The 23,652-nt window shown below is 46.8% G+C and overlaps 2 protein-coding genes across 7 annotated transcripts in view; both read right to left on the bottom strand.

Moving 5' to 3' along the window:
- Nucleotides 1–1,288: 1,288 nt before the first annotated feature.
- Nucleotides 1,289–5,331, bottom strand: OTX1 (orthodenticle homeobox 1). Of its 3 annotated transcripts, none has more exons than XM_060117537.1 (5): nt 5,184–5,331; nt 4,083–4,264; nt 2,644–2,794; nt 2,469–2,550; nt 1,289–2,438 (listed from the first exon to the last, which is right to left on the bottom strand). In XM_060117537.1, the coding sequence occupies exons 1-5, from the start codon at nt 5,278–5,280 to the stop codon at nt 1,976–1,978; spliced, it is 975 nt and encodes a 324-aa protein (XP_059973520.1). In that variant the 5' UTR covers nt 5,281–5,331; the 3' UTR covers nt 1,289–1,975. The 3 variants fall into 3 exon arrangements, with proteins under 3 accessions (XP_059973520.1, XP_059973521.1, XP_059973519.1); XM_060117538.1 differs by having other exon boundaries at nt 4,083–4,234; XM_060117536.1 differs by having other exon boundaries at nt 1,289–2,794; nt 4,083–4,234.
- A 6,467-nt stretch (nt 5,332–11,798) lies between these two features.
- EHBP1 (EH domain binding protein 1) overlaps nt 11,799–23,652 on the bottom strand; it is a 343,930-nt gene continuing 332,076 nt past the window's right edge. For all 4 annotated transcript variants that reach the window (XM_060117415.1, XM_060117412.1, XM_060117414.1 and 1 more), the window contains 4 exons: nt 21,278–21,377; nt 20,085–20,158; nt 13,043–13,157; nt 11,799–12,825 (listed from right to left, as the gene is read on the bottom strand). In XM_060117415.1, coding sequence (XP_059973398.1) covers nt 12,735–12,825; nt 13,043–13,157; nt 20,085–20,158; nt 21,278–21,377 — 380 coding nt within the window. In that variant the 3' untranslated portion in view covers nt 11,799–12,734. The remainder of the gene's footprint in view (nt 12,826–13,042; nt 13,158–20,084; nt 20,159–21,277; nt 21,378–23,652) is intronic.

Genomic DNA, 23,652 nt, shown 5'->3' with positions numbered 1-23,652 from the left:
GGATTCCCCCGGCCTCCGTGAAGCCACCGGGGACAGCTCAGCAGAAAGGAAGGTCGTCTGCTGCCAACATGCAAGACACAGATCGGTTTTTTGTCGTTTTGTTTTCTCTTCCTTTTTGGCTCAGCTCTGAGAGCATTACAGACCTATCCTTTCCCGCCTCCCGACCCTCTTCCCCTCCCCCTCTTCTTTCTGGTGCAGGCAATTAGGGTGAAGAAATCAGTGCCAGGCTCCTGCCTCTGAAGAGAAAGGAATTGCTTCGGGAATTGAGTCCTGACACCTGTCTCTGTCCTGGATGGCGAGAGGGGATACAGGGTCAAAACGCCTGGGGGAAGAGGCCGGGCTGACCGGGAGGGGGGGACCCTCCCTAGGAGAGCATTTCTTTGGCCTCCAGCTTCACACAGGTTATTAACACGCGGGTTATTAACACGGGGGTTTCCTCTTTTTAGTCCCCTCCACCCACCCAAGACCAGGACCTGGGCTGGAAGCAGAAGAGCAACACTGACAAGCCGTTCATTAATTTGCATTTATTTTCGGGAAATAATGTAGATAAAGGGGGCGGAAGGGGACTGCCTTACATTTCAACAAGTAATTTGCGATCTTCACATCGGACAAATCAAATTTACAAATTACTTTCCCACCTACTGGACGAAAAGGCCAAAGCCAAAACTGATATACAGGCGTGGGTTCTCCGCAGATTTCGGAGAATGAAGGTGCACTAAAAACTCACTAGACAAAACAGGGTTGTTTAAAGAGAGAGAAGCCGACAGAGGAATTGGAACCGGGGTTTGGGGCCTGGGTTTGTTTGTTTTTCCATAATGCTGTATTTTTATTTTTTGTTTTCTTTTGGTTTTGATCTCTTAACTGGAACTGCGACCCTGTGCTTAGACCTGGTGAAGGGCTCAGTCCTGCGCCCCGGCCCAGACTAGCCCCCTCCCCTGTACCCTGACTTGGCTCTTGCCTTCACACTCCCAGACCCTCCCAATCCTCCGCGCGCAGCTTCCTGAAACCAAACGATTCTCTTTAATAAATACACAGAGGGAGAAGGTGTGAGAGGGCAGGGAAGCTTTGCAACAACTGAAAAAGTAAAAGCGCCATCGTTTGAGGAAGAGAGGAAAGGGGACAGAGGGAAAATATTTTTTGCTTTTGTTATATATATATGTGTATATATATATGCTGTATATATCTTAAAGTCTATTTCTTGGGCTCTAAGACGAGATATGCTCAGTTCAACCAACAGCAACTAAAAAGTTTAAGTGGTCCCTGGAACGGACCTGACTATATACAGCATTCCCGCCGAAGCGGAAGCCTGAGCCAGTTCTACGCAGGGCGGGGCTGTGCGCGAGAGGCTATGGGTGCGCTCCTCCCTCCGGGCCTCGTCCCAGTGCATCCGGCTGGGGAGGAGGAAACGCCGGGAAGCTCTGGTCTGCAGGCGGGGAGCGGGGCTTAGGGCAGCTGAAGGGGCGGCAGTCTGCACGCGAGAAACGCTTAGTGGTTGTTTTGATTTGGAGTAGAGTATGGGTGCACTCCAACAGGCAGACACATGCCAGTTAGTGACTCCAGTGTCCGGAAAGAATAAATTAAAGTGTAGGGCTCAAACAGCAAGTCAGAGCGAAGAGCCTCCGAAGGCTGCAAGCGCATAATAACTGTCCAGAAAGACTAGAAGATGGTGACTTAGGAGTTCGTTAGGGGTTGAGGAGGGGAGCACACAGCTCTCCCGTATAGAACTTGTGGGCCAAGCCGAAGCACCGGTCCCCTCATCCAAGGGGTGGGCAAGGTTTGCACATCCCCCAAGCAAGTGGCACAAAGATGAGGGCGGCAGTGCAGCAATGGGCATCTTTTGGGAGCGTGAAATTTCAGGTCTGGAAAAGCCGAGGCAAAGGCGGGCAGTGCAGCAGCAGCAGCAGCAACAACTGGACGGGGACCACGGAGGGCGCAGGTAGTTGCGTTTCTTCTTCTCTTCCTCCCACTCCTGGGCTCACAAGACCTGAAACCTCCATGAGGCTTGGTCCTTATAGTCCAGACAGTCAGGCGAGTTGAAGTTGAGTTTCCAAGCGGAGGAAGCGGCGGCGGCGCCAGGCTCCTTGTAATCCAAGCAGTCGGCAGAGTTGAAGGCGAGCCCCGAGCTGCCGTAGCCCTGGTGATGGTGGTGGTGATGGTGGTGGTGGTGGCCTGAGGACTGGCTCAACGGGTGGTGCGCGTGGGGATGGTGGTGATGGTGGCTCGCCATGGAGGAGGGTGCCATAGGGCTGAGCTGGTGCGGGTGGTGGTGCGAGTGCATGGGCGCTAGATATGAGCTGCAGTCCACGCCGCCAAAGTAGGAAGAGGAGGGCGCGGGGTAGCCCTGGCCATAGCTGCCGCCCTGGCCGTAGGACATGGGATAGGAGGCTGCGGCAGAGGCGGCGCCTGCGGCTACCGAGCGCTGCATACACGATGCGTTGCTAGGCGCGGCCAAAGGCTCGGGCACTGACACGGAAGCGGGCGCTGAGCCGGGCGAGATGGAAGCCGGACTCCAGATGGACGAGGCAGCCGGCGTACTCAACGACGACGGGACTGCCACCGCCGGGTTCCCGCCCAGGCCTGCAGCCGCTGCAGCCGCCGGGTTGGCCGAAGCGCTCGATGCGGAGCTGGAGGACGAGGCGGAACTGGACACAGCGGGCGGAGTGAACTGGCCGCTGCTTTCGGAGCCCGAGCTCTCCCGCACCGGGGACGACTTCTTCTTGGCTGGGCGGCTCTTGGTCCCGCTCCCGCTCTGCTGCTGCTGGCGGCATTTGGCGCGGCGGTTCTTGAACCAGACCTGCAGCGGGCCGGGTGGGGGAGAGCGTGTCAGGGGGAGAGTAGAGCTTGCCACTCCCCCGCCCCTTGGACCAACACCCGGCCTAGGATCCGCATCCCTCTCCTATCGACGCCTCCTCCCCTCCCCATCTCCGGCCCGGCCAGACCCTGCATTCCCTGCTCCTCCACCCTCCCCCATCCTTCTGCTCAAAGACCCTCCTCTGGCAAAGTAGGGATATGCACTCCCCCCTCACCCCCAGCGCAACTTGCCGGAGGGCGGAACATTTGTGTCTGTCCAGCCAGAAGTTCAGCCATCTCTAAACTGATGCTGTTGGCTGCTTCCCAACAGACCTATGTATGTTTGGATGCCCTGTCTTCTATGAATAGAGCTCAGTAAACTGCGGAGAGGCACAGAGCTGGCCGCGGAGTGGGGGACAGACCCCGAGTTTGAGGCCGGAACCCCTCCGCCCCTGCAGGTCTGGTGCTGGGCAGGGCGAGAATTTGGATGGAAGCAGGAGCAAGGCCAGGAGGCTGAAACAGAGGCAGTAGTCGGGGGACTAGGGAAGGAAGCCTGGGCAGAATTTCGTTGGACTTCTTGGCTCCAAATGGGGAACCAAATAGGACAGTCATAAAGTTCTCAGTCCTCTTGAAAGGCCCCGGTACAAGACATGGCATTCCTGTTGTCTCGAGCCTCTGGTTGGGGGAAAGGCAAGATAAAAGCCCTTTGAGGAGAGTTCTGAGTTATAATCCGAACAGTATTTTCGGGTCCTTTTCACCGCAAAAACAGAAACAGCAAAGCTGGTAGCCAGGTTTTGCGTTCAGCATCCTCTCTGGGCAAAGGAAATGTCTAATCAAACTGGCGCCACCCGTGGGGCGCACTCCCAGACAGGGCACCAGGCTCTGGCCAAGCCCCACTCTTCTATTTCCAGGATCCCCGGGATACAAGGCAAGAGCGGAGGAAGAATTCAGGACCCGGAAGGAAACTGCCAAGTCCTGCGGCAGCCAAAGAGGCAGGGGCAAGTGTCGGGCTCTCAGGGCACGTTACCTTCGGGAGCCTCGCTTGTCCTCCGGCAATCCTAAAAAGCACTTTGGATAGCAAAGGCGCCCCGGGGCCAAGGGCGGAATCAGGGCTCTAAGCTAGCTTCTCTAACTTTGGCCCCTCTGCCAGGCCCGGCCCAGCGCTAGGGGGAGTCTGAGAGGGGCTACCCAGCCTGTAAGCCCGTCCCCACACCAGACCCCCCTTCCCAGGCCCTCTCCAACCAGCCCCAGCACCCCAACCCCCGACCCTGAAGTCCCGCGAGCGCGCGCACCTGGACTCTGGACTCTGGCAGGTTGATCTTGAGCGCCACCTCCTCGCGCATGAAGATGTCAGGGTAGCGAGTCTTGGCGAAGAGCGCCTCGAGCACGTCCAGCTGAGAGCGCGTAAAGGTGGTGCGCTCCCGTCGCTGCTTCCGCGGGGTGGCTGAGGGGAAACGCGGGGACGCGTCGGGTCAGTGGTGGCCACGCGGACTCGCGCTAGAGGACGCGGACCAGCCCCTGGCAGGCTCTGAACCAGGGCGTTGCAAAAGAAAGCCGAGCTCCGAGCAAAAACAACTCCCCAGGGAGGCCGAGCCTGATAGCCACAGGTGGGAGAAACTGCATGTGTGAGCGACTGGGAGCCAGTGTCTCCGGTACTCCAGGGCTGCCCCCTTCCCTGCCTCTCAGAGGTTAAGAAAGGAAGAGAAGTTATACAATCTTTCTTCCTTCACTGCCCCCCTCCCAACACTCTCCCTGGCTGGAAGGTGGGGAAGGGGTGTGCAGAAACACGTCCTGGAAAACACTTTCCGAGGGAAAAAATGGGGGTGAAGGAGTGGAACCTAGAAAAGGCAGCCAGGATTCGGCTCAAGTCGTCCACATCAACAGTGCAAAAGTTGGTGCAGGCCACCCGTCTAGAGGACAGTTTAATTAGGGAGGGAGAATCCCCCCTCCTCAGCTCAGCCAGTTGCTTTGCATAAGGTAAGCTCGGCCCTTCCTCTCAGTGCCTAGCAAGTGTCCATACTCCTCATTCAATGTTGGGGGGAAAGACATAGATCCTCTCTCTCTCTCTCTCTCTCTCACACACACACACACACGCACACACGCACACACACCACCCATGAGAAATCAAATCCGTGGGTAAATGCGCCCTGTGCTGGCAGTGGGAGCACAACGGGAGACAAGGTGCCGGTGTGGCCAGGCAAGTAGGGCTCACGTCTCACGTTTTCGCCGCCCCGGCCGTCCTCACCGACCCGCGATTCTGCCCTGCGAGCCTGCAGCGTGCTCTGCACCGTAAGCAGACTAGGCAACCGGTTCCCTGGGCCGATCCACGACACAGTTTGTGCTTAAACCCGGGAGGCTGGGGATTCCCAAGATTTGCAGGGGCCGGTGCTCACCCGGATAGCCCACGGAGGGGTGTAGGAGGTCCATAGCCGGTCCGGCTAGGCCCAGCCCGTTCATGCCGTATGGGGGTTGTTTGAGGTAAGACATCATGCTAACAGCTGGGTGAAGGCGCCCCGAAGGATCCAGGGGGCCGGGGCCGGGCGCAGTGCGGGGCTCCCACTGCGCAGTCCTTCAAGCTCTGTTGCGTCTGGGGGCCCAGCCTATGGAGACACGAGACACACGGAAACCATCATTCCCAGCCATCACGGCTTCCTGGTCTTGTCCGAGGCAAGGAGTCACAGGATGGGGAGGGGACGCCGGTTATGGAACTGTACAGGGCGGTCAACTCGGCTCTATAAGGTCTTAGCCCAAAGACCACAGCTTCTTTGAAAAGTAAAATAGTTGGATCATGATCTCCTCTTTTCGGGCTTGGAATGGGCCAGACACTCATAGGGAGACACTAGGAGTGAGGAGAGGTTAAAATCAGGGCCAAGCTTGGGAGGTCAGAGCCTGAACCGCAGAGTCGGCTAGGTCCCAAGACTTGGCAAAATTCTGGTCGGGTGAGAACGGGCCTCACACCACACAAGAAAACATTTGCTCGGCCCCCAGGCGGCAGGAGACCCAGAGCATGAGGCGTTGTTTCAAACGTTTTTGAAAGTGGGACGCACAGGTAGACTCCGGAGAGCCCAGGTGAGGCACTGCGGAGGGCTAGCGGCACCTGAGCCTCTCCAGGACGCATTGCCCACTTGGGAGAGTGCGACCTGCCGAAGTCTCCTCGGCTGGGTCCCGGCCCTAGAGCCTACAGCCGCCCTTCCACTTGACTTCTCTGTGCCCAGCTGCTGAAAGACTGCTTATCCAGAATCCCACCCACACCTCGACCACAGTTTCAAGCCCAGGTCCCGCAGAGGAGACCAGAAAGGGTCACTGTACAGGTGGCGGTTCTAAGATGCCGCCCGAGGTCACCGACGCCTCGCCACAGCCGCAGGCCGTTTTTCGTCAACGCAAGCCGGTCCTGGCTGCGGACAATGGGGTCCCGGCCGGGGTTGAAAGGTGACCTGCCCAGCGCCCCAAGGGTCTGGCGGATTTGGGAGGCCTGAGTGCAGCAGGTCCGGTGCGCTCCCCGCCTATCCTACTAGCTGAACCCGCGGCCGCAGGACCCGATCGAGACTAGAGAACTAGGCCTCTGAGGCGTAGCTCGCTCTGACCCGGGCTGGAAGGTCGACGCCTGGCTTCCCCAGCTGCCCCAAAACGGAGGCGCTACAATCAGGAGTCAGGAAGTGGCGCTGGGGGTGTGGAACTGAGACCCCAGAGGACCTGTCGCTTTACCCCGCTTCAAGGAACTCAAAGCAGACCTGGGACCCGGGCTAGAGAGTTTAGGGAAAGAAAGAAGTTAGAGCTAAAGAAGCCTCCCGCTCCCGTCCCCATGGGACCTGGGCCGGGAGAACCTAGTTTGCAGGGAAGGCGACAGAAGGGAAAGAGCCTGGGCTCTGGGGCCGAAGGAGAATGGGACTCAGCCGCGGCGACTCTTCTAGGCTGCTGCGTGAGTTTTCAAAGACTTTCTTCAAACTTAGCACTTCAGCTCGGTTACTTCGGAGGAGGCGGGGGAGGGGCGCGGGGCCGCAGCAGAGCCCCGGGGTCCTCAGCGCAGCAAGAGGGGAGCCAGGTCGCTTCCCAGCCCCGCCCACGTGCCGGGGACCTGGGAAGCGGGGACCCGTTTGAGGACGGGGAGGCAAGAGCAACCGACGCATTCCCAGAGTCCCGGGCGGCTCCCGGCTTTCTCCTTACCTGCCCTCAGCTGCCGGGGCCGCTCACCATCTACCTCGCACCCTCACACAGACCTTCCGGGCAGCCAACCTGCAAAACAGAGCAGCACAGGAATTACCCGCCGGGTTGGGCGGTTGGTCTAGGACCCCCGGATTTCTTTCTTTCCCCAACTTCCCTCCTCCCTTTCTCTTTCTTTCCAGTGGCTTTGTGCGTGTCCCTCCAGGTTTCACTTTATTGCACACACACACTTTGTTTGCAAAGCCCTACACGCTCCCGAGACACTGCCTCGCCCGGGACCGCGCCGAGGGGCCGCAAGGAGGAGGGTGGGGGTGAGAGGGGGCAGAGCTGGGAGGTGGCTCGAGGTTGCCGTGGCACTCCATGCAGCGTGGAGGCGGTGGGGGCTGGGGAAGACCCGCAGAGGCACTTCGGAAACTAAATAAATCAAGAGATTTACCTTGTCGGAGTGGCTTGTCTGGCCGGGTTGTTTAGGTGATTGGAAATGTAGCCTGATGAAGATTGATCACCTTTCTAATGCCCTCCCCGGGTATGTGAACGCGAGGTGAGTGCGTAACCGGGCTAGGCTGCCAATCCCTGGCCCCGCGCGGGCTGAGTGACAGGGAGCCGGGCAATGGCAGCACGAGCCGGGGGTTACCTCCGCGCGCCCCCGCCCTCCCCCGCCCCCTGCACCCCGCCCTCACCGCCCGCCCGCCCCGCCCCGGTCGCGCGCTAACTCCGGGGCTCGACTGGCGGCAAACGCGGCGCAGAGCGACGCGAGGAAGACGAGCGCAGCGCGGGAGCCCAGGCCGTGGAGGGGACGCCGGTCCCGAGGCCGCCCCGGGGCTCCCCGCCCTTCTCTCGCCCTTTTGGCGCCCTGGAGGGAGTGGCAGAAGGAGGCGAGGTGCTGGAGAACCGGTTCTCTCGCTCTCCCGTGCGCCACCCAGCTCGGCGGCCCGGTGGGCGCGAGGACCCTGGAGCCGCGGGCTGGAGGGGAGCGGGCCCCCGGCCCCTCTCCCGGCGCCGCGGGCCCCAGCGTCTTCATCCACCGCGCCACCACCCGCAGAGGGACGCCGCGGGCGGCTCGTGCTGGCACGGGCTACTTTGCCGAGCGCGGGAGCAGCTCCCAGTGCGCAGATCCCGCCTCGGCGCCTCAGGACTCCCGCGCCTGCGAGCAGCACCCGCAGGGGAGGCACGGCCACTTACCTGCTCTTCGGCGTCTCCTGGTGTTCCCAGGCCCCGCGAAAGGTGTTTGCAAATCCTAAACGCTTCTTTTGAAATGTTAGAGCCCAGAGTCCCCTCTCCCTTACACACACACTCTACTTCTGAATCGAAAGGTTTGGATAGGAAACTTTCTCTTTCACACTGTCTCCTTCCCGTTCTCCTTTTACAAGGGACAATTCGGTGGAAAACGTGGCCACAGACCCCTGCCCTCAGTTTCTTTCCCACATGCCGCAGGAGCCTCCTTGAAGCGATCTCCCCGGATCGTTCGTACTGGCGAAGCCCATTTCCCAATCGAACAAACTTCTCAAACACGTCTACCTGGATGAACTTGTCAAAGCGCAAAAAAAAAAAAAAAAAAAAAGTGTTTTCGCCCCAACACTGAGTAAGGCAATTCTTTTAAACGGCACCTCCTCCTGAATATTAGGCACTTTACTCCCTTTCGAGGAATTCCTACCGCTTCTTCCTAATCCCCCCTCCCCTCCACCTCAACAGGCGGAGTGAAAAGTTTGAACAGGAGTAAGTGTGAGGGCGAGTCAAGGAGCCACCGGGCGCTTCGCGGTGGGGAGCGCTGGTGCTGCGGGGCCGCAGGGTCGGGCACCGCGAGCGGACCAGGCGCGGGGCGAGGAGGTGGAGGAGAAGGAAGGGGGAGCCCGCTGAGTGAAAAGGGGCCGCGGCCGCCGCTCTTCAAAGTGCTTCCCCCTCCCCCAAGCGACACTTTCCTTTGGAGTCCGAATAAAATACGGTAACAGAATATGATGGAGGGCACACTGTTTCCTTAACTGCTTCTCAAAGAACCCGGGAGATCTTCTTAGGACCTTTAATAAGGCTTTGGTCGGTCCTTTTGTTGATCTCTCAAAATCAACTCCTTCTAATTGAAGTTGGAGCTGAAAGCGAGCTAATGTTCAAAGAAAGTGGCCGCCAGGCTAACGAAATTACATTTTTTTTTTTGACGATGAGGGAACATCTAATCAAAGGGGCAAAAGAGGAGGGGTGGGAGTGGGGAAGTTTGAAGGAGAAAAGGTTTTACAAGATCCTTCTCTGGTTCACAAAAGTCGGCGACACGGACGCTTCTCTCCAGAACAAAGACACCGCGGCCCATTCACAAAAGGGAGAGAAAGAGAGAGAGAAAACAATAAAAGAACGGGAGAAAAGGAAAAACATGAACAAGAAAAAGACTTAACAGGAAAAGAAACTGCGCAGAGCGCAGTGCTGACCCGAGCGGGGACACACCTTTGGCTCGCGCAGGCCCCCGCGGGGAATAGTCCGCGAGGCCCAGGACTCCGAGCCCCCGAAATGTGCAGAGATTTAAGGGAAAAAACGAAATACACCCCCGCTTTCGGTTCTGGGGAAAGGCGCGGGCTGGAGCGCACTAGTGTGAGGGGGAAGAGTATGCCGGCGCCCTGGGGTGAGCTTCGGCGGCACTGCGTCCCTAGCCCGGCGCTACCCGGCCGGGGCCTGCGCTCTGTGTGCCGGGGTTAGCCCTCCCAGGCCTGGGTGCGTGCCCTGTCCCAGTCCCGCAAACTCTCGCACTCCCGCCTCCTCCTGGCCCCGTTTGGCCTGCAGCTGCGGCGCTGGGCCGAGGTCCGGCGCGGCGAGGTGGGGCAGCAGTGCGCGCTGGAATGTGCTCAGGCGGTCCCCAGGGCCCGCCAAGCGGGAGCCGGGCGCTCTCGGTTCCAGATGCTGCCGCGGTCTCGGGGAAGTTGGGAGGTATCAAGTAGCACGATTTCTCCCCCCCTAATGAGAGTATTTATCTAATCCCAAATTGCAGGCGAATTTTTTTAATGCTCAACCCATAAAACCCCAGGATTAAGAGAAGAAAAAGAGAGAAGAGGGGAGAGGGAGGAGAGTGGAGACGGGGGAGACTGAGATGAAAGTTTCTTGTATGTGGCGTAAAGGACTGAGGCGGCCGTCGCTAGGCAAATATCCAGGTGGGAGACGCTGGGCCAGAAGCCTCGACCGTTCCAGCAACGGCCGCAGCTCGGGGACGGGAAGAGGGGGGCCTCGCCCGGGGAGGGCCTGTGGACTCAGCTCGAGGGCCCCGGACCGGGGAAGGGACGTGGGAGCTGGGCCCTGGCTTTAGCATCCAGGTGACCTCGAGGCCGGGCCAGACTCTGGAGGACACTTGGGACAGGGGGAGGGGTTTGGCTCCGGGGCCCTGGGATCCTGGCCAGGGGCGGAAGTTCTGCACCGGCCCGCGGGCTGTGCCCAAGCCAGCCCGCTGCCAACACTCCTCCTCCTCCTCCTCGGCGACCCCCGGGCCCACAGCTTTTTTTGCCGCCGCGCGGGCTTTCGGATTGCCGGGCTCTAGGCGTGCTGGGCTCGCGCCTGCGCCCGGGAGGCAGCCTCTGGGCACCACGCGACGAAATCCGGATGCGGCGCCCTCGTCGCGGGCCTGAGCCCGATGGTCCCCGGGGGCCGCGCTCCGCCGCCGCTGCGGGGCGTGCGGGCGCCACAGAGCAGCCCAATGGAAACCCCGCGAAGCTCGGGACTGAGGCAGGAGGGGCAGGGAGACGGGCAGCAAATCTGGGGCTAGCGAAGGATTGTCACTTGGCAGGTCGCGAGCGGCTTGGGGGAGCCGCCTCTCTGCGAGGCTCCGCGAGAGGGAAGGTTCCCCGAATCCGAATCCTGCGTAAATGGAGTGGGTGACGCCGGTCACCCAAGCCCCAGACTGCTCCGGACTGATGGTTTTCGTCTGCCGGTTTCCCTGGGGTTAGGGCCGGGTTCTGAGAGCTTCCCCCAGGGAGCGGTAGCTCCCTCTGCTCTCCTGCTCTAATAAAGAGGGCAAATACCCGATTTCATTTAGTTCTGATAACTTTTCGATAACTTCTTAAAATCCTTGTCGTGAAGAAATTCTACCGTAGGAAGGTTTTATCATTTTGAAAGACTGGCGGCTGCATAGTTTTCGAAAGGAATTTGTGTGTGTATTGGTATAAATATGTCTGTATATGTACATATATGTATATGTGTATATATGTATGTATGATCTAGGCTAACGTATAAATGCTAGTGGACTGTTTTCTCTGTCTCCAGACTTGTTGAACGAGCTTTCTTTGTTTCAAGACACCTCTGTAGAGGAGTGATGGAAACTACCATAAAATCGCCAGTTTTTTCTGTAGCTTAGAACTTCTGGTTGAAAGTTCCCTTTCCGTCATCTCATACACACACACCTGCACACACTTACCCTCCTCCTCCCCTCCAACAATAACCCTCTTCCTTTCACTTCGGCATCTACAGTCTTGACGGTTATCAGAAGTCATAGTTCTTCCTCATATGAGTGCAAAACTATAACAATGGAAAATTACATTTTTTTCAGTGCTGTGGAATCACAAAATTTCCTCAAATCGTTGAGATGACCCTCTAAAAGATGATAGTTTACACTGCTTAAGAAAATATGACTAATTGCTTTTCAATTCGCATTCGTGTGTCGGCAGGGCCCCTCTGGGGTGGTGTAAACTTATTCAGCTCCAAATACAGACCAGTATCCTGCCCTGCATTCAAGAGGACCATTTTTCCTCATGAAAAGTCTTATGAATACAAAAACTTCTCAAGTTTTCATTGCAAAGAAGTAGCAGCAGTGTTTAAGGTAAGAAAGTTTCTGCTTTTATTGAAAATTTATATATGACTCAGTATTGTAATAAATAAACAGATAACCATTTTCACAAAAAAATGACAGTGCTATTATGCTAGAGAAGAAAATATTAATTGGAGGATTTACTCATAATGGCAAGACAGACTTTTATCAATACAGAATAAATATTAACACCATTCTTGAGCCAATTTTGAGACCCAACAAAATGTAGGAACCAAGCTAGATGTAATAAATAATTATCCAGAGAAAAAGATGGCGCATTCTCAAATGATAAGACTGTCTTTGTAAAGTAATGCATGTCAATTAGTCCCATCCTTACAGCTCACTTCAAATCACAGGACTTGTTTCAGGCTACGTTAAAGGGCCATCCTCCAAAGAAAGCAGAGGAGAAGTACCCTATTATCTTCATAGTGAAACGCAAAACAACTGCAGAAAATCCCACTGGTAAATAGAACACAGTTTAATGAGTAAATTGAAGATGATCTAACTATAAAATTTAGGTAACAGACTCAGTGTTACATATGGCAGGAGTGGAAAAAAATCATTCATGACATTTTCCTTATCCCTCCCTCTTAAGCCCCCTCCCACCCCTCATTATGCTATTAACAATAACAACAATAACAAAAATGTTTTAAAATTTTCCTCCATCAAAAAATGAGGGAAAATAATGAGGGAAGAGTTTTCTTTTCTTTCTTCTTTGAACAGTTTCTTGAACACTCCTAATACCAATCACTCACAAGATGTCTGTGCAATCTATTTTACATGATTTCAAGGAAATGATTAACTCACACACACACACAATCCTTAAACAAAGCTATTTCGGAGTTCTGTACACTGTCTGGAAAAAAGGGAGGAAAAGAGGTGGTGGTAGTGGTAAAGAAGTACAATCCAGCCAAACAAAATGTTACAAGTTTTAAATCAACAACGAGAATGACTTCTTCTGGTCTGGGGACCCAAGACTAATAAAATGTTGGTCAAGATTCTGGTCTGGCTTCTATTGCAGAACACATTTCTCTTCTTTCTTGGCCATCTTGCCTTTGTTTTGCTCCAGAGTTCGCTCCAAATGCTCGTCTTCTTCTTCGGCCCTGGAAGTCAAACAGGAAACCAAATTATTTTTCTTCTTGGAGCGCAGAGCGGCACTCTCCTCTCGCCCCGCATTCCGAGCTCCAGAGGGAACGGGGTTCGCGGGGCCAGCGGGAGGCTGCCCCGGCCCACCCGGGACCTCTGGACTGAACTTTCCGAAAACTTCTCGGCCCCTCAGCAGGCGGCAGAGCCTCGACCCCGACCCCACCGCCCACTTACTGCTTCTCCTGCGCGTCCAGGTCCCTGACGAGCGCGTCGCGCTTGTCCACTAGGGCCACCAGTTCATCCAGCAGGAGCTGCTCGCGTCGCTTCTGGGCCTCGGTCTTCTGCCAGTCTGCAGGGGACGGGAGGCTCCTTACCCACCCGGTCCCCCACCCCACCCGGCCCTCCCCTTCCCGCCTTTTCCAGTTCCCTTTTATTTCTCTGCAAACCATATTACAGAGCCACTAGCTAGTGTTTCACGGAGAGTTTGGCCGTCGTGATGAGGATTTCGCCCCTAAAACCCTACTTTCTAAGTATTTTCCGTAGATGGAGACGGCTACGGGCTGGGCTGGAACCTGCAAGAGACCAGGTGTGCGCCGGTGGCCAGCGGAGGTGCGCACCTGATGTCAGCCAAAGTGGGGGAGGGAGAGCTGGAGGCCCAGAAGAGGTCAGCCCAAGCGGTGAGGGGGGAATGTGGGTGAATGAGGAGGCGGGAAGCAGAGATGGGCGATAAAATCACCCTGAAAAGGCTAGAGAATCTGCCTGAGAACCTATCCTCCTCCCCCACCCCCATGCTCACCCCATACAGCCCATTCTTCGCTAATTTCCTCTTCGCTCTATTTTAGCAGTTGGATGTATCTCACACTGGGCGCCATATGCTTCACAATAACTTTAAAAGTAGTGAATCGGCTAATTAGCATTTTTCTTTGAAGTAAAAAATAAATTTGCTCTGCAACATTACACTGCAGCTCTCAATCGCATCACAGCCAGTTTTCTTTTGGAGAGGTTTGCTGCGTGGTTTCAAATCAAAGCACTTTTGCAAAGGAAAAATTACATACTTCTTTTTGAAACCCCGGTTGGAAAATCCGATGGGCAGTGCTCCTTCCATGGGAAGGGGCAGTTTTTTGAAGGTTTTAGGCCCCAATAATATATTTCCTAATCATTGCTGGTCTGATAATTTCCTTAAGATGAGCAGCAGTTTCGTTTAATAAAAACAGGACCAAATCGAACATTTAAAGCACTTTTGAAACCAAAGCCAACTGCTCTCTGGCCAGACTGTAAGGGCTTGTAGCTGTCAATCAACCCCCAGTCTACCCCGCCTCCCTCATTAGGAAGGTAAACAATGAAAAGAAGAAGTAGATGATGAGGCAGATAGCCGAACAAATGAGGACCTAGAGGGAAACAGGACACCAGCTTAAAAAAAAAAAAAAAATACCCTGGCCACTGACTCATGTAGCCCCCTCCCCCAGCAAGTGCACTTTCCAAAAAACAGAGAGGAGTGCAATCCTTTCTGGTTTCTCTCTTCTCTCTCCATTGCCCTGGGCAATCATGTTAAAACTCACATGGCTGGTGCTTATTCAGATAAACCCAACAATGCACACCGCTGGTTACCATGTGAATCTTCACAAACCACACAAGAATGTGCTGGTTCAAATCCCCCCGACCCCCTCCAAAGCAAAATTTATTCAAGACAGCAAACTGCTCAGCAGCTTTATGAAAGCAAATGGAGCTAGAGGGAATTCTATCTTGTATTTACAAATTAAAAATTAGATGCATCATCATGCAATAAAGGTTAGAATAGCAGCAAAAAGCTAGAATAATTTATTCTATTTTATCACTATTCCTTTCATTATAAGCTCGAATACATACACACATATATATTAAACATGCTATATATTAATTACCCACATTCGATACAAAACATCACAAATAAGTACATTAAATAATTGGTCACATTACATTCTTATTTAAAAAGAAGTGAAGTATTCTATTGCATAGAGAGGAATAAAGAAACTATTGCTATGGAAAGTTTTTTTCTTAATGTAAGAATTTAAAAAATAATAATGAAACAGCAAAATTGGAGAAAAGCCATATCTATCACAATTTTATTCCTTGGATTTAAATGCAACTGAGGTCAGGAATGCTGGACAATTTTCTAATCTGGTTCTTGTTCTTAATCAGTTTCATTCTACACAGCAGATAAATTAATAGACTCTCCAGGTTGGAAAGATCTTAAAGGTCATCTAGTCTAATTTCAGGTAACTGTAGTTCTAGAAATATTAACTCAGAGAAAAACCTGCTAAATTTGTAAAAGATTTGTAACTAAATTTTATAATTATTAAGATTACCAATTTTGATGAATATGGATTTTTCCATTTCCAACCTCAAGAAATCATTCTGATTATAAGCTTAATTTATAATTCTTTACTTCCAAAACATTTTGATAAGAGCTTTACTACTGGGAAATAAAATTTCTCCATTGTAAACTTAAAAAATATAATTAAGTTGAAAATTACAAAATTTTTTAAAGAAAAAATAAATTTTAATGACACATAATCTTCTTGATTAAATTATTCCTTCCCTATACTTGACCAGTCACTTTTAAGGTTTTAATTAATAATTAGAAATATCAAGATTTCTTCAATTTTTTTAAAAAATAAGATTTTAACAATATGGATAAGAGAGGAAACAATTACATATTTTTAATCCATTAAGGATTGAATAATTTAAAAAATCTTAACCTTTTCCTAGCTCAATAGTGATATTTCACATAACTGTAACAAAAACATTTTTAAGTTATGAATATTTAGGTAATTTTCATCATCTCACAAATTTAACTGATATTAGAATTTTAACTGTTTCAGCATAAATTTATAGGATTTTTTATATTAAATTTGTCATTACTACATTAATATCTATCTACAAATAATTAGTCAAATTGTGGAGAAAATAGCTATGCGCAGTGAGTAGATTTTACACTAGCAAAGCTACTTTTACTTTGGATTTGCTTTCTCACAGGAGTAAATTTATACACATTCACACACATATTTGAATGCTAATTTGGGAAATTAAGTAAACTATTTTGATGATTAAAAAAATGTGATAACACCTTTATAATTGATCAAGATTCACATTTGTATGTTCAAGGTCTACATTTAAAAATTAAAAAATCCCTCTTTAAATAGCTTCATCTAGATGTAATGTCATGTTTTAAAAGCCTGAATGTAAGTTTATGTGTTACTTGTTATACATTTTAAGAAAGGATTACTCACCTATAACAGCTAGCTAGATGCACTGACTTTGGCTTGGACAGACTACAATGTGGGTTCTGATTAATTTAAAGATTCCAGTGTACTTTTGCTACAAAAGCCATATCCTCTCACAACAAATAGGATTAAGTTTTGATGCTGCATTTGAGCCAAAGTGTTAAAATAAAGAGATTCTGTTTATGTCTATCTGCACTGAGCTGTTTTGTTAATCTAAAAAACTCTTTTTTTATATATAGGGCCAATTATTCATTCCCTGATTCAGTTTATTTGCTGAAGTTGATAATTACCTTGGAAAAAAGGCAAAAGAAATACCTATAAACACTTTAATAGAAAGGACCTAAAGTTCTTGTAGTAAACCTTCAACCTTGCCACTATAAATAAGCCTGGCACTTTGATGAAAATTAACACTAGTTTTGTAAAGAGCACATTGGGGGATTGCAGTCAAGTCTTATCTTTAGTTCCAGTCAACTAGCAATCCTGAAAGAGTTTGCATCATCATCAGAGCAGGCCATTTGATAGGATTCTACTGCTGTACCTAATCAATCTATGGAAGACTGTGGCTGTGCTGTGTAACAAAGCTAAAATAGATTTACAAATGGGGTTTTAGGGGATAAGCTCCTCCACAGGATTACATATTGATTTTAAATATAAAAAGCTTATCATATAAGCCATAACTACAAAAATAGTGAACCTATGCATAAATCCCTTTAGAAGAGCACCCACTTCAAACTCTAAGCCAAGAATAAATCAAGATGTATAAAATCCTAGAGAAGATCCATTTCTTGTGCAGAAAATGAACACACCACTTTCCAAAAGCCCACCCCAATGTATGCAGAAATGAATTTATCTTTCCTGAGGGGGCATTAAATAATCTGGAACAAAAAAACTATAGGAAAAGTATCTGAAAGATGCTTGTTAGCTTAAGGGATACTACAACTTAGCTCAGTAGAGTGAAACTCCTGCAATGAAAACACCTCAGGGGAAAAAAAAAGGCCAAAGTGATTATGGATTCTCAGAAGAATGGATATATTGAATGTTATTATTATTATTATTTTGCTCTCAAACCAAGTTGTTAATACTTCTTTCACTGGACTATGACTATTAATATTCTGTGTTTTTCTCCTAGTTAATGGTTTCGGTAGCAGATTATTCAAAAATATTTTAGTTTATTTATTATGAAAACCATCTTATGGCTACTAAGTAGGAGAGATGGGAAAGAAAAGAGGAAGGGACTTTAAAACAAAGGAAAGCAAAACAAAACCAATTAGTGTTGCCTGTTCATGTGTTTTTCTGTGGTGTTTTAACACTCTGAAAGACTACTGAATGTGTGTCCATTCTAAGGGCTGGCTCAGAGGATACTGTCTTCAAAGAACTGATGATCACGATGCTCAGTATCTCTCTAGGACAGCCCAGGCCACATATTGCCCAGGCTAATGGGACAGGCCTCTCTCTGAGAAAGTGTCTTTATTTGTAATTAACAAGCTGCTTCTTTCCTCAAGTCTCTTTTCCCCCCCAACCAGCAACAGAAACTGGCTGAGAGATTTAAGGCACAATCACATATGGGACAATAGTATTAATTAAAAAATAAAACAGAACAAAACCACAAAAAATTAACAATTGTATTAAAGGTGTCTGAAAAGAAAAACATTAATTTTTTTTCTCTTCTTCAAAAATATTACTTTCTACTGCTCTTCCATGTGTACAAGGGGAGCAGGCAGAAAAATGTTAGATTATTTAAGACTGTAGGTCTATTATATAGAGATAGGATGGCCAATGAAACTGGGATGTTTTATATGTATTATGGCCCTCCTTTAAAGATGGTACTATTTGGTCATAATACTGGTTTTGGGATAGAAGCAATATCTGCCTTAAAAGTCAACTGTATTGTATCAAGCTGTATCTTAGGGATGATTTAACTTACTATACATGAGAAAGTAAATTTTTAAACATTGTAATACTCTGTATTGAGCATAATATATAATTAATCTATAAAGAATAAACTGTATAATGAGTTATACATACTATATACAAACACATTTTATATTATACATACATATATATATATACCATATAAATAGTATTTGCTATACCTACTTTTCAAATGACTATTTAGCTTTCCAATCTCTTTTTTTTTTTTTTTGTGGTATGAGGGCCTCTCACTGTTGTGGCCTCTCCCGTTGTGGAGCACAGGCTCCAGAGGCACAGGCCCAGCCGCTCCGTGGCATGTGGGATCTTCCCGGACCGGGGCACGAACCCATGTCCCCTGCATCGGCAGGCGGACTCTCAACCACTGCGCCACCAGGGAAGCCCTCCAATCTCTTTTAAGACTATACCATGACTACAAAAATTATATCAAGAGGAAAAATACCATTTAGTATATTTGTGCATTTTATTCACTGGCAAGTTTCATAGAACTTCTTAAATAATTTTGACAAATTTTATAGTCATTATTAGTGATATAATTTGATAGCCGCTTGAAGGAAATCAGCTATCTGAAAGCCTTTTAAATAAAGTAAATCTAATTTCTAAATTAGGATATACAAATGTTGTTAGTCATATTTATCAAATGAGATTAGGAATATAAAAGTAAGAATAAAACTTCTATAAATGTATAAGATACTTTTTAGATAAACAGCATGTATTTTATTTACTAACAATATTAATTAAAATATTTTAAAACATATGGTTTCATTTGGCTTTCTCTTACAAACTTAGATTCCCAGTTTCTGAACTAATTAGAATTGACTTCTTATGGATCAGGAAACTTATCAGGTGAAGAAAGAAATTACAATGGACAGTCAATGCATGCGTTAAGAGGTCAATACAGAATAGGAAAATCAATTGGCATTGATTAGACAAAAGGTCCATTTTACAGAGCCCAAAGGATTAGCTTTTAAGTGGACATCTTTGAACTATAAGACATTTTCAACTAAGAGGTATAAGGAGAACAGCATTCAAAAATAGTCAGAATTTTAGGGCTTCCCTGGTGGCGCAGTGGTTGAGAGTCCACCTGCCAATGCAGGGGACACAGGTTCGTACCCCAGTCCAGGAGGATCCCACATGCCGCGGAGCGGCTGGGCCCGTGAGCCATGGCCGCGGAGCCTGTGCGTCTAGAGCCTGTGCTCCGCAATGGGAGAGGCCACAACAGTGAGAGGCCCGCGTACCACAATAAAATAGTAAGAAAAAATAAGCATAGGGCTTCCCTGGTGGCGCAGTGGTTGAGAGTACGCCTGCCGATGCAGGGGACACGGGTTCATGTCCCGGTCCGGGAAGATCCCACATGCCGCGGAGTGGCTGGGCCCGTGAGCCATGGCTGCTGAGCCTGCGCGTCCAGAGCCTGTGCTCCGCAACGGGAGAGGCCACAGCAGTGAGAGGCCCGCGTACCGCAAAAAAAAAAAAAAAAAAAAAAAAAAGCATATATAGTAAATGCCATAGTTAAGCTAGCTGATGTCTACTGATATTATGAACGATGCTTAGGATTACTATATTTGTAATTCATTTAAAAGCTTTACATAAAGTGTGAAAGTGTTGCATTTATCTCATATGCAGGAATCTTTGCCTGATTATTCACTTAATAGGAGCTGGAATCTTAAGAACTATAGCAGACTGGACAGTTACATATTTGTGTTGACATCAATTAAATATTAAGGTAAAATTTAGAGTATGAATGTGAAAAATCAAAATGATAGATCTTTCTCAAACCTCTTTAACTTGCACATAGTAAAATGTAATGAAATCATTTAACTAGTTATATTTTCCATTTAACGGACATTTAAGCTTACAGACAAAAGTTAAGACAATTTTATGTTTAATAGCAAGCATAAGGATGATCTGAATTAGGGTCCTTAGGTTTTACATGACTATTGGTTTCTGACTCTAAGGCATTTATTTGCAATTCCTGTAGGTCCTTAGTCAGACCACACCTAGTGAGACCAGAAGTGTATTACACTCTTTAAATCTCTTTGACAACTGACACCTCAAACACCTCATTCGGCCATGGCATCTCTTACCTTCAATGGCTAGCATTGCCCTCAATTCCCGATTCAGCAGCTCATATCGTCGTTCTAAATCATGTTCTTTTTCCCTAGGCAAGTTGCAAAAGTTCATCAATATGCTAATTACTAAATCATTAAACACTTAAAAGAACCTTTAGGTTACATTGATTTTAGGACTCATAACTGACTGTTCTCTTTAACTATAAGCCACTCAAATGATACACAAACCTGAAACCTTCCTCAGGTTGAATATTTAATAGTGCTATTATTTTTCTCCTTCAATTTTGAATTGCACAGAAGTATATTTTAATCTGTGGATAAGTAGCCTCAATCTTCAATGCTTCTTGTATTAAGTGCCAGGTATAAGGTTATTTTGTAGAATATTTTTCATAATTCGCAATAAACACTTTTTTGTCTAGAACTCCGTGTGAAAAGAGTACAAGAAACATGAAAGTACCACCAGTGAAAATTTAATATAGAGACAATTAAAAAGGCAAGATTAGTTAAGTTCTGCACTTCTTCATAACTCCTTTATCAAGTTCAGGCATGGCAGAAATGACAAAAATAGAGGTTTTCACTAAAATAAAACATGTAAGCCTGCTTCTTCCCACACTAGGTGGCATAATATAAGAACATTGTTAGTGAGAAAAAGGAACAAGCATTAAGTCCTATGTGAATTAAATGCTAAAGACTGAAAATGCTTACATTTGGTCTGGTCTCCATTTTACTGTAATTCTTGCAATTATAAAAAGGTCACTTCTGTGTAAATTATTAATCTTTTATCCCAAAATTTAGGGTAACATCATTTGTAGAATACAAAGTTACTTTTGTCCTTATTAAGACTTATTTTAATTTTTAACTGAAAATTTGATGTTAAATAAACTTCAATTTTATTTCTTTTCCCACTAAATATAAACCAAACATCCTTTCTGTGCACAAGTGATTTCTTAAACACAAAAATTGTTTATATTACTTGGCTTTCTATATAATAAATATATTTTTTCAGTATCTAACACTCTAAAATTCTTACTCTTAAGATAAAAATTGGTTATATACTATTTTTAATTTTATTTTTATATAAAATATAATCTCTAAGGAAAGAAAAAAAATTAAGCCTAATAAGTATGAAACCCCCAAAAAAGACAATGATGGAAAGCCTAAGATTCATCAGTATTGTAGGAAAAACAAGCAAAGTCATAAGTACTTACAGGAGAGAGAGCTGGTTCATTCTCCTTATTAAGGCGTTTTTCTTATTAACTAACATAAACCACTCCTGCATCATAGCTTCTTCTTCTTCTGTGTTCCTTCCTATAATTTAGTAAGAGTTATTTCTTATTCTATTGACATTTACAAGCCAAATAATAGTTCACAAGTGTTTTTTTTTCTTTTTAACACGAAACATATTTTAGCTATCCCAACAGTACAAGTTAAACTGTTTATAACAACATCAGATTAAAGTCCGAGGCCTGAAAAAAGAAATCAATATTTAAAAATTCATAAGCCAATCTCTAAAGCTGCTATTATTCAGCTTGTATATTTCGGTCCCCCAAACATATTTACAGATCATACTAAGTACGATACTAACACTAAGTACAGTTTAAAAAAAAAAAAAAAAGTGTTCCAAGTTTTAAATCCTCCTCAGGGGCTGACTTGTTATTATGTTTCAGTGAGGAACTCCTGGTGCTGACAGACATACGGTCATAATAAAAATAAATTAATTAATTTAAAACCACATTAAAAAATCATTATGAGAATTATAAGACTACCAGTAAGGTCAGAGAAGTCAATAGATTTTGTGAGAGCTTCCACCTGTAACAACTTGCTTTTTTTCTTGTTTTCCTCCCCCAAAGCAAAAACTAAAGGTATACATACATATACCATTCCAGAACTCATCATCCCTAACAGGGTACACACTTGCAAATTATTTTAAATACATTGTAAATGACCAGGCTACAAAAATACTTAGAGCTATCTGCGAAAAAACATGATGAACATAATAATGTTCAGTAAATGAGAAAACATTTGAGCAGAGAAATGATTTAAAATTTTAGATTATAAATTTACTGATTGTACATTTAAAATTCATTTTCCCTAATAACCATTCCATCATCTGTACCACCCCTCCCCTCAAAAGGCCAGTATGTCAAGGATTATAACATATAGCATATATTTGGTATTGTTCATGCAGAAGTAGGCCACAATCATACTCAAGAAAAATATTAATTCCCCAACCCTCTTCCTTCCTCTCCCTTCAAATTGTATCTAGTCAAATTTACAATTCTTTGACTTTTTTTTTCTGAATTTTGCCCATGATTGGTTTATTGTTTTGCTAGGCCATTATTTAATACTTCAGTCCAACTTCTAGATAGATTCATAGGGTTAACTTAAATATCTACTAAAAAATTAAATATCCCAGGCGAAGACTAAATAGCCTAGTCAATTTCCTAAGTTTTATTTTCTTCTTAAGTGAGATATTTTCTTTTAACTTTCAAACACACTACCAGTCCATTAAAAAATATTCAAACAATACAGAGGTATAATTGAGTAAAAAGTCAAGGCCTCTTTCATCACCCCCACCCTTTCCAATTCCCCCATCCACCTCCCTTCTCCAGAAGTACTACTGCAGTTTAGCGTATCTTCTTCCAGACCACATACATAGCTATGTCTATCACATACAGGTATATACCTTATCTGGACACATACAGGTTTCTTTAACATAAGGACCCTGTGATTTGTTCTTGTCATGCTGTTTGAAGATCTACTTCGTTCTTTTTTAATACTTGCATAAATTATGGATGAACCATAATTTATTTAACTGTTTCCACATTAACAGAAATTTGAAAAAATCTTTAGAATGAAAATCTAAAATAAAGAGCTCATCTGTGTGCAAAAGATTAAACATTTATTTTTGAGCATCCCTGTAAAATAGATATCTGTTGTTCATTATTAGGGAAAATAGTGAGAGGATATGTGCTTTCATTAAAGTCTGTTAAACTTTATGGTATGAAGCAGATCTAGGATAGATTCTTTGAGTATGAACAAAGGTCTTTATTGTTTTACAGCATTTTTAATCTCTCTTTTAGGGTAGCTGGTTTTGTATTCACTTTGGACCATGTGATGTCTTGACACTGGTCATGTGATATAGGCTGCGATAGGCACAAATCCCTGGGTAGCAACAAAAGAAGAAAGAGTAAAAAGAAAAAGCTGAGAAAAAGCTTGCAATTTGGAAAAAGGCCAATTGTACCCTGGTGAAGGCCTTTTTGATCACTGAAATGACACATGTGTGCAATATTAATAGGTGCATTTTTTATGATATTTTGTTTTCTGATTTAAGACTTAATTCTTGCATTCATAACCTAAGTGGTTTCTAAAAATATACACATATTAAAACTTTGTTTTGAGTTTAACCTAATCTGTAATTGAGGCTTTCAGGCAATAAGACTAGAAGCAACTAGCCTATTTTTAAATTAGCATCATTTTCTTCAATGGAAGACTGCTTCCTTGAGAATAACAATATTGATGTGGTACTGTGTTATTTTCAGTTGAACTCATGTCTATGATTTCTACATAAGAATAAAAGATC

The sequence above is a fragment of the Mesoplodon densirostris genome, chromosome 14 (assembly GCF_025265405.1).
Source record: "Mesoplodon densirostris isolate mMesDen1 chromosome 14, mMesDen1 primary haplotype, whole genome shotgun sequence".
Taxonomy (NCBI): Eukaryota; Metazoa; Chordata; class Mammalia; order Artiodactyla; family Ziphiidae; genus Mesoplodon; species Mesoplodon densirostris.
This window is presented reverse-complemented; position numbering and strand designations above follow the sequence as displayed.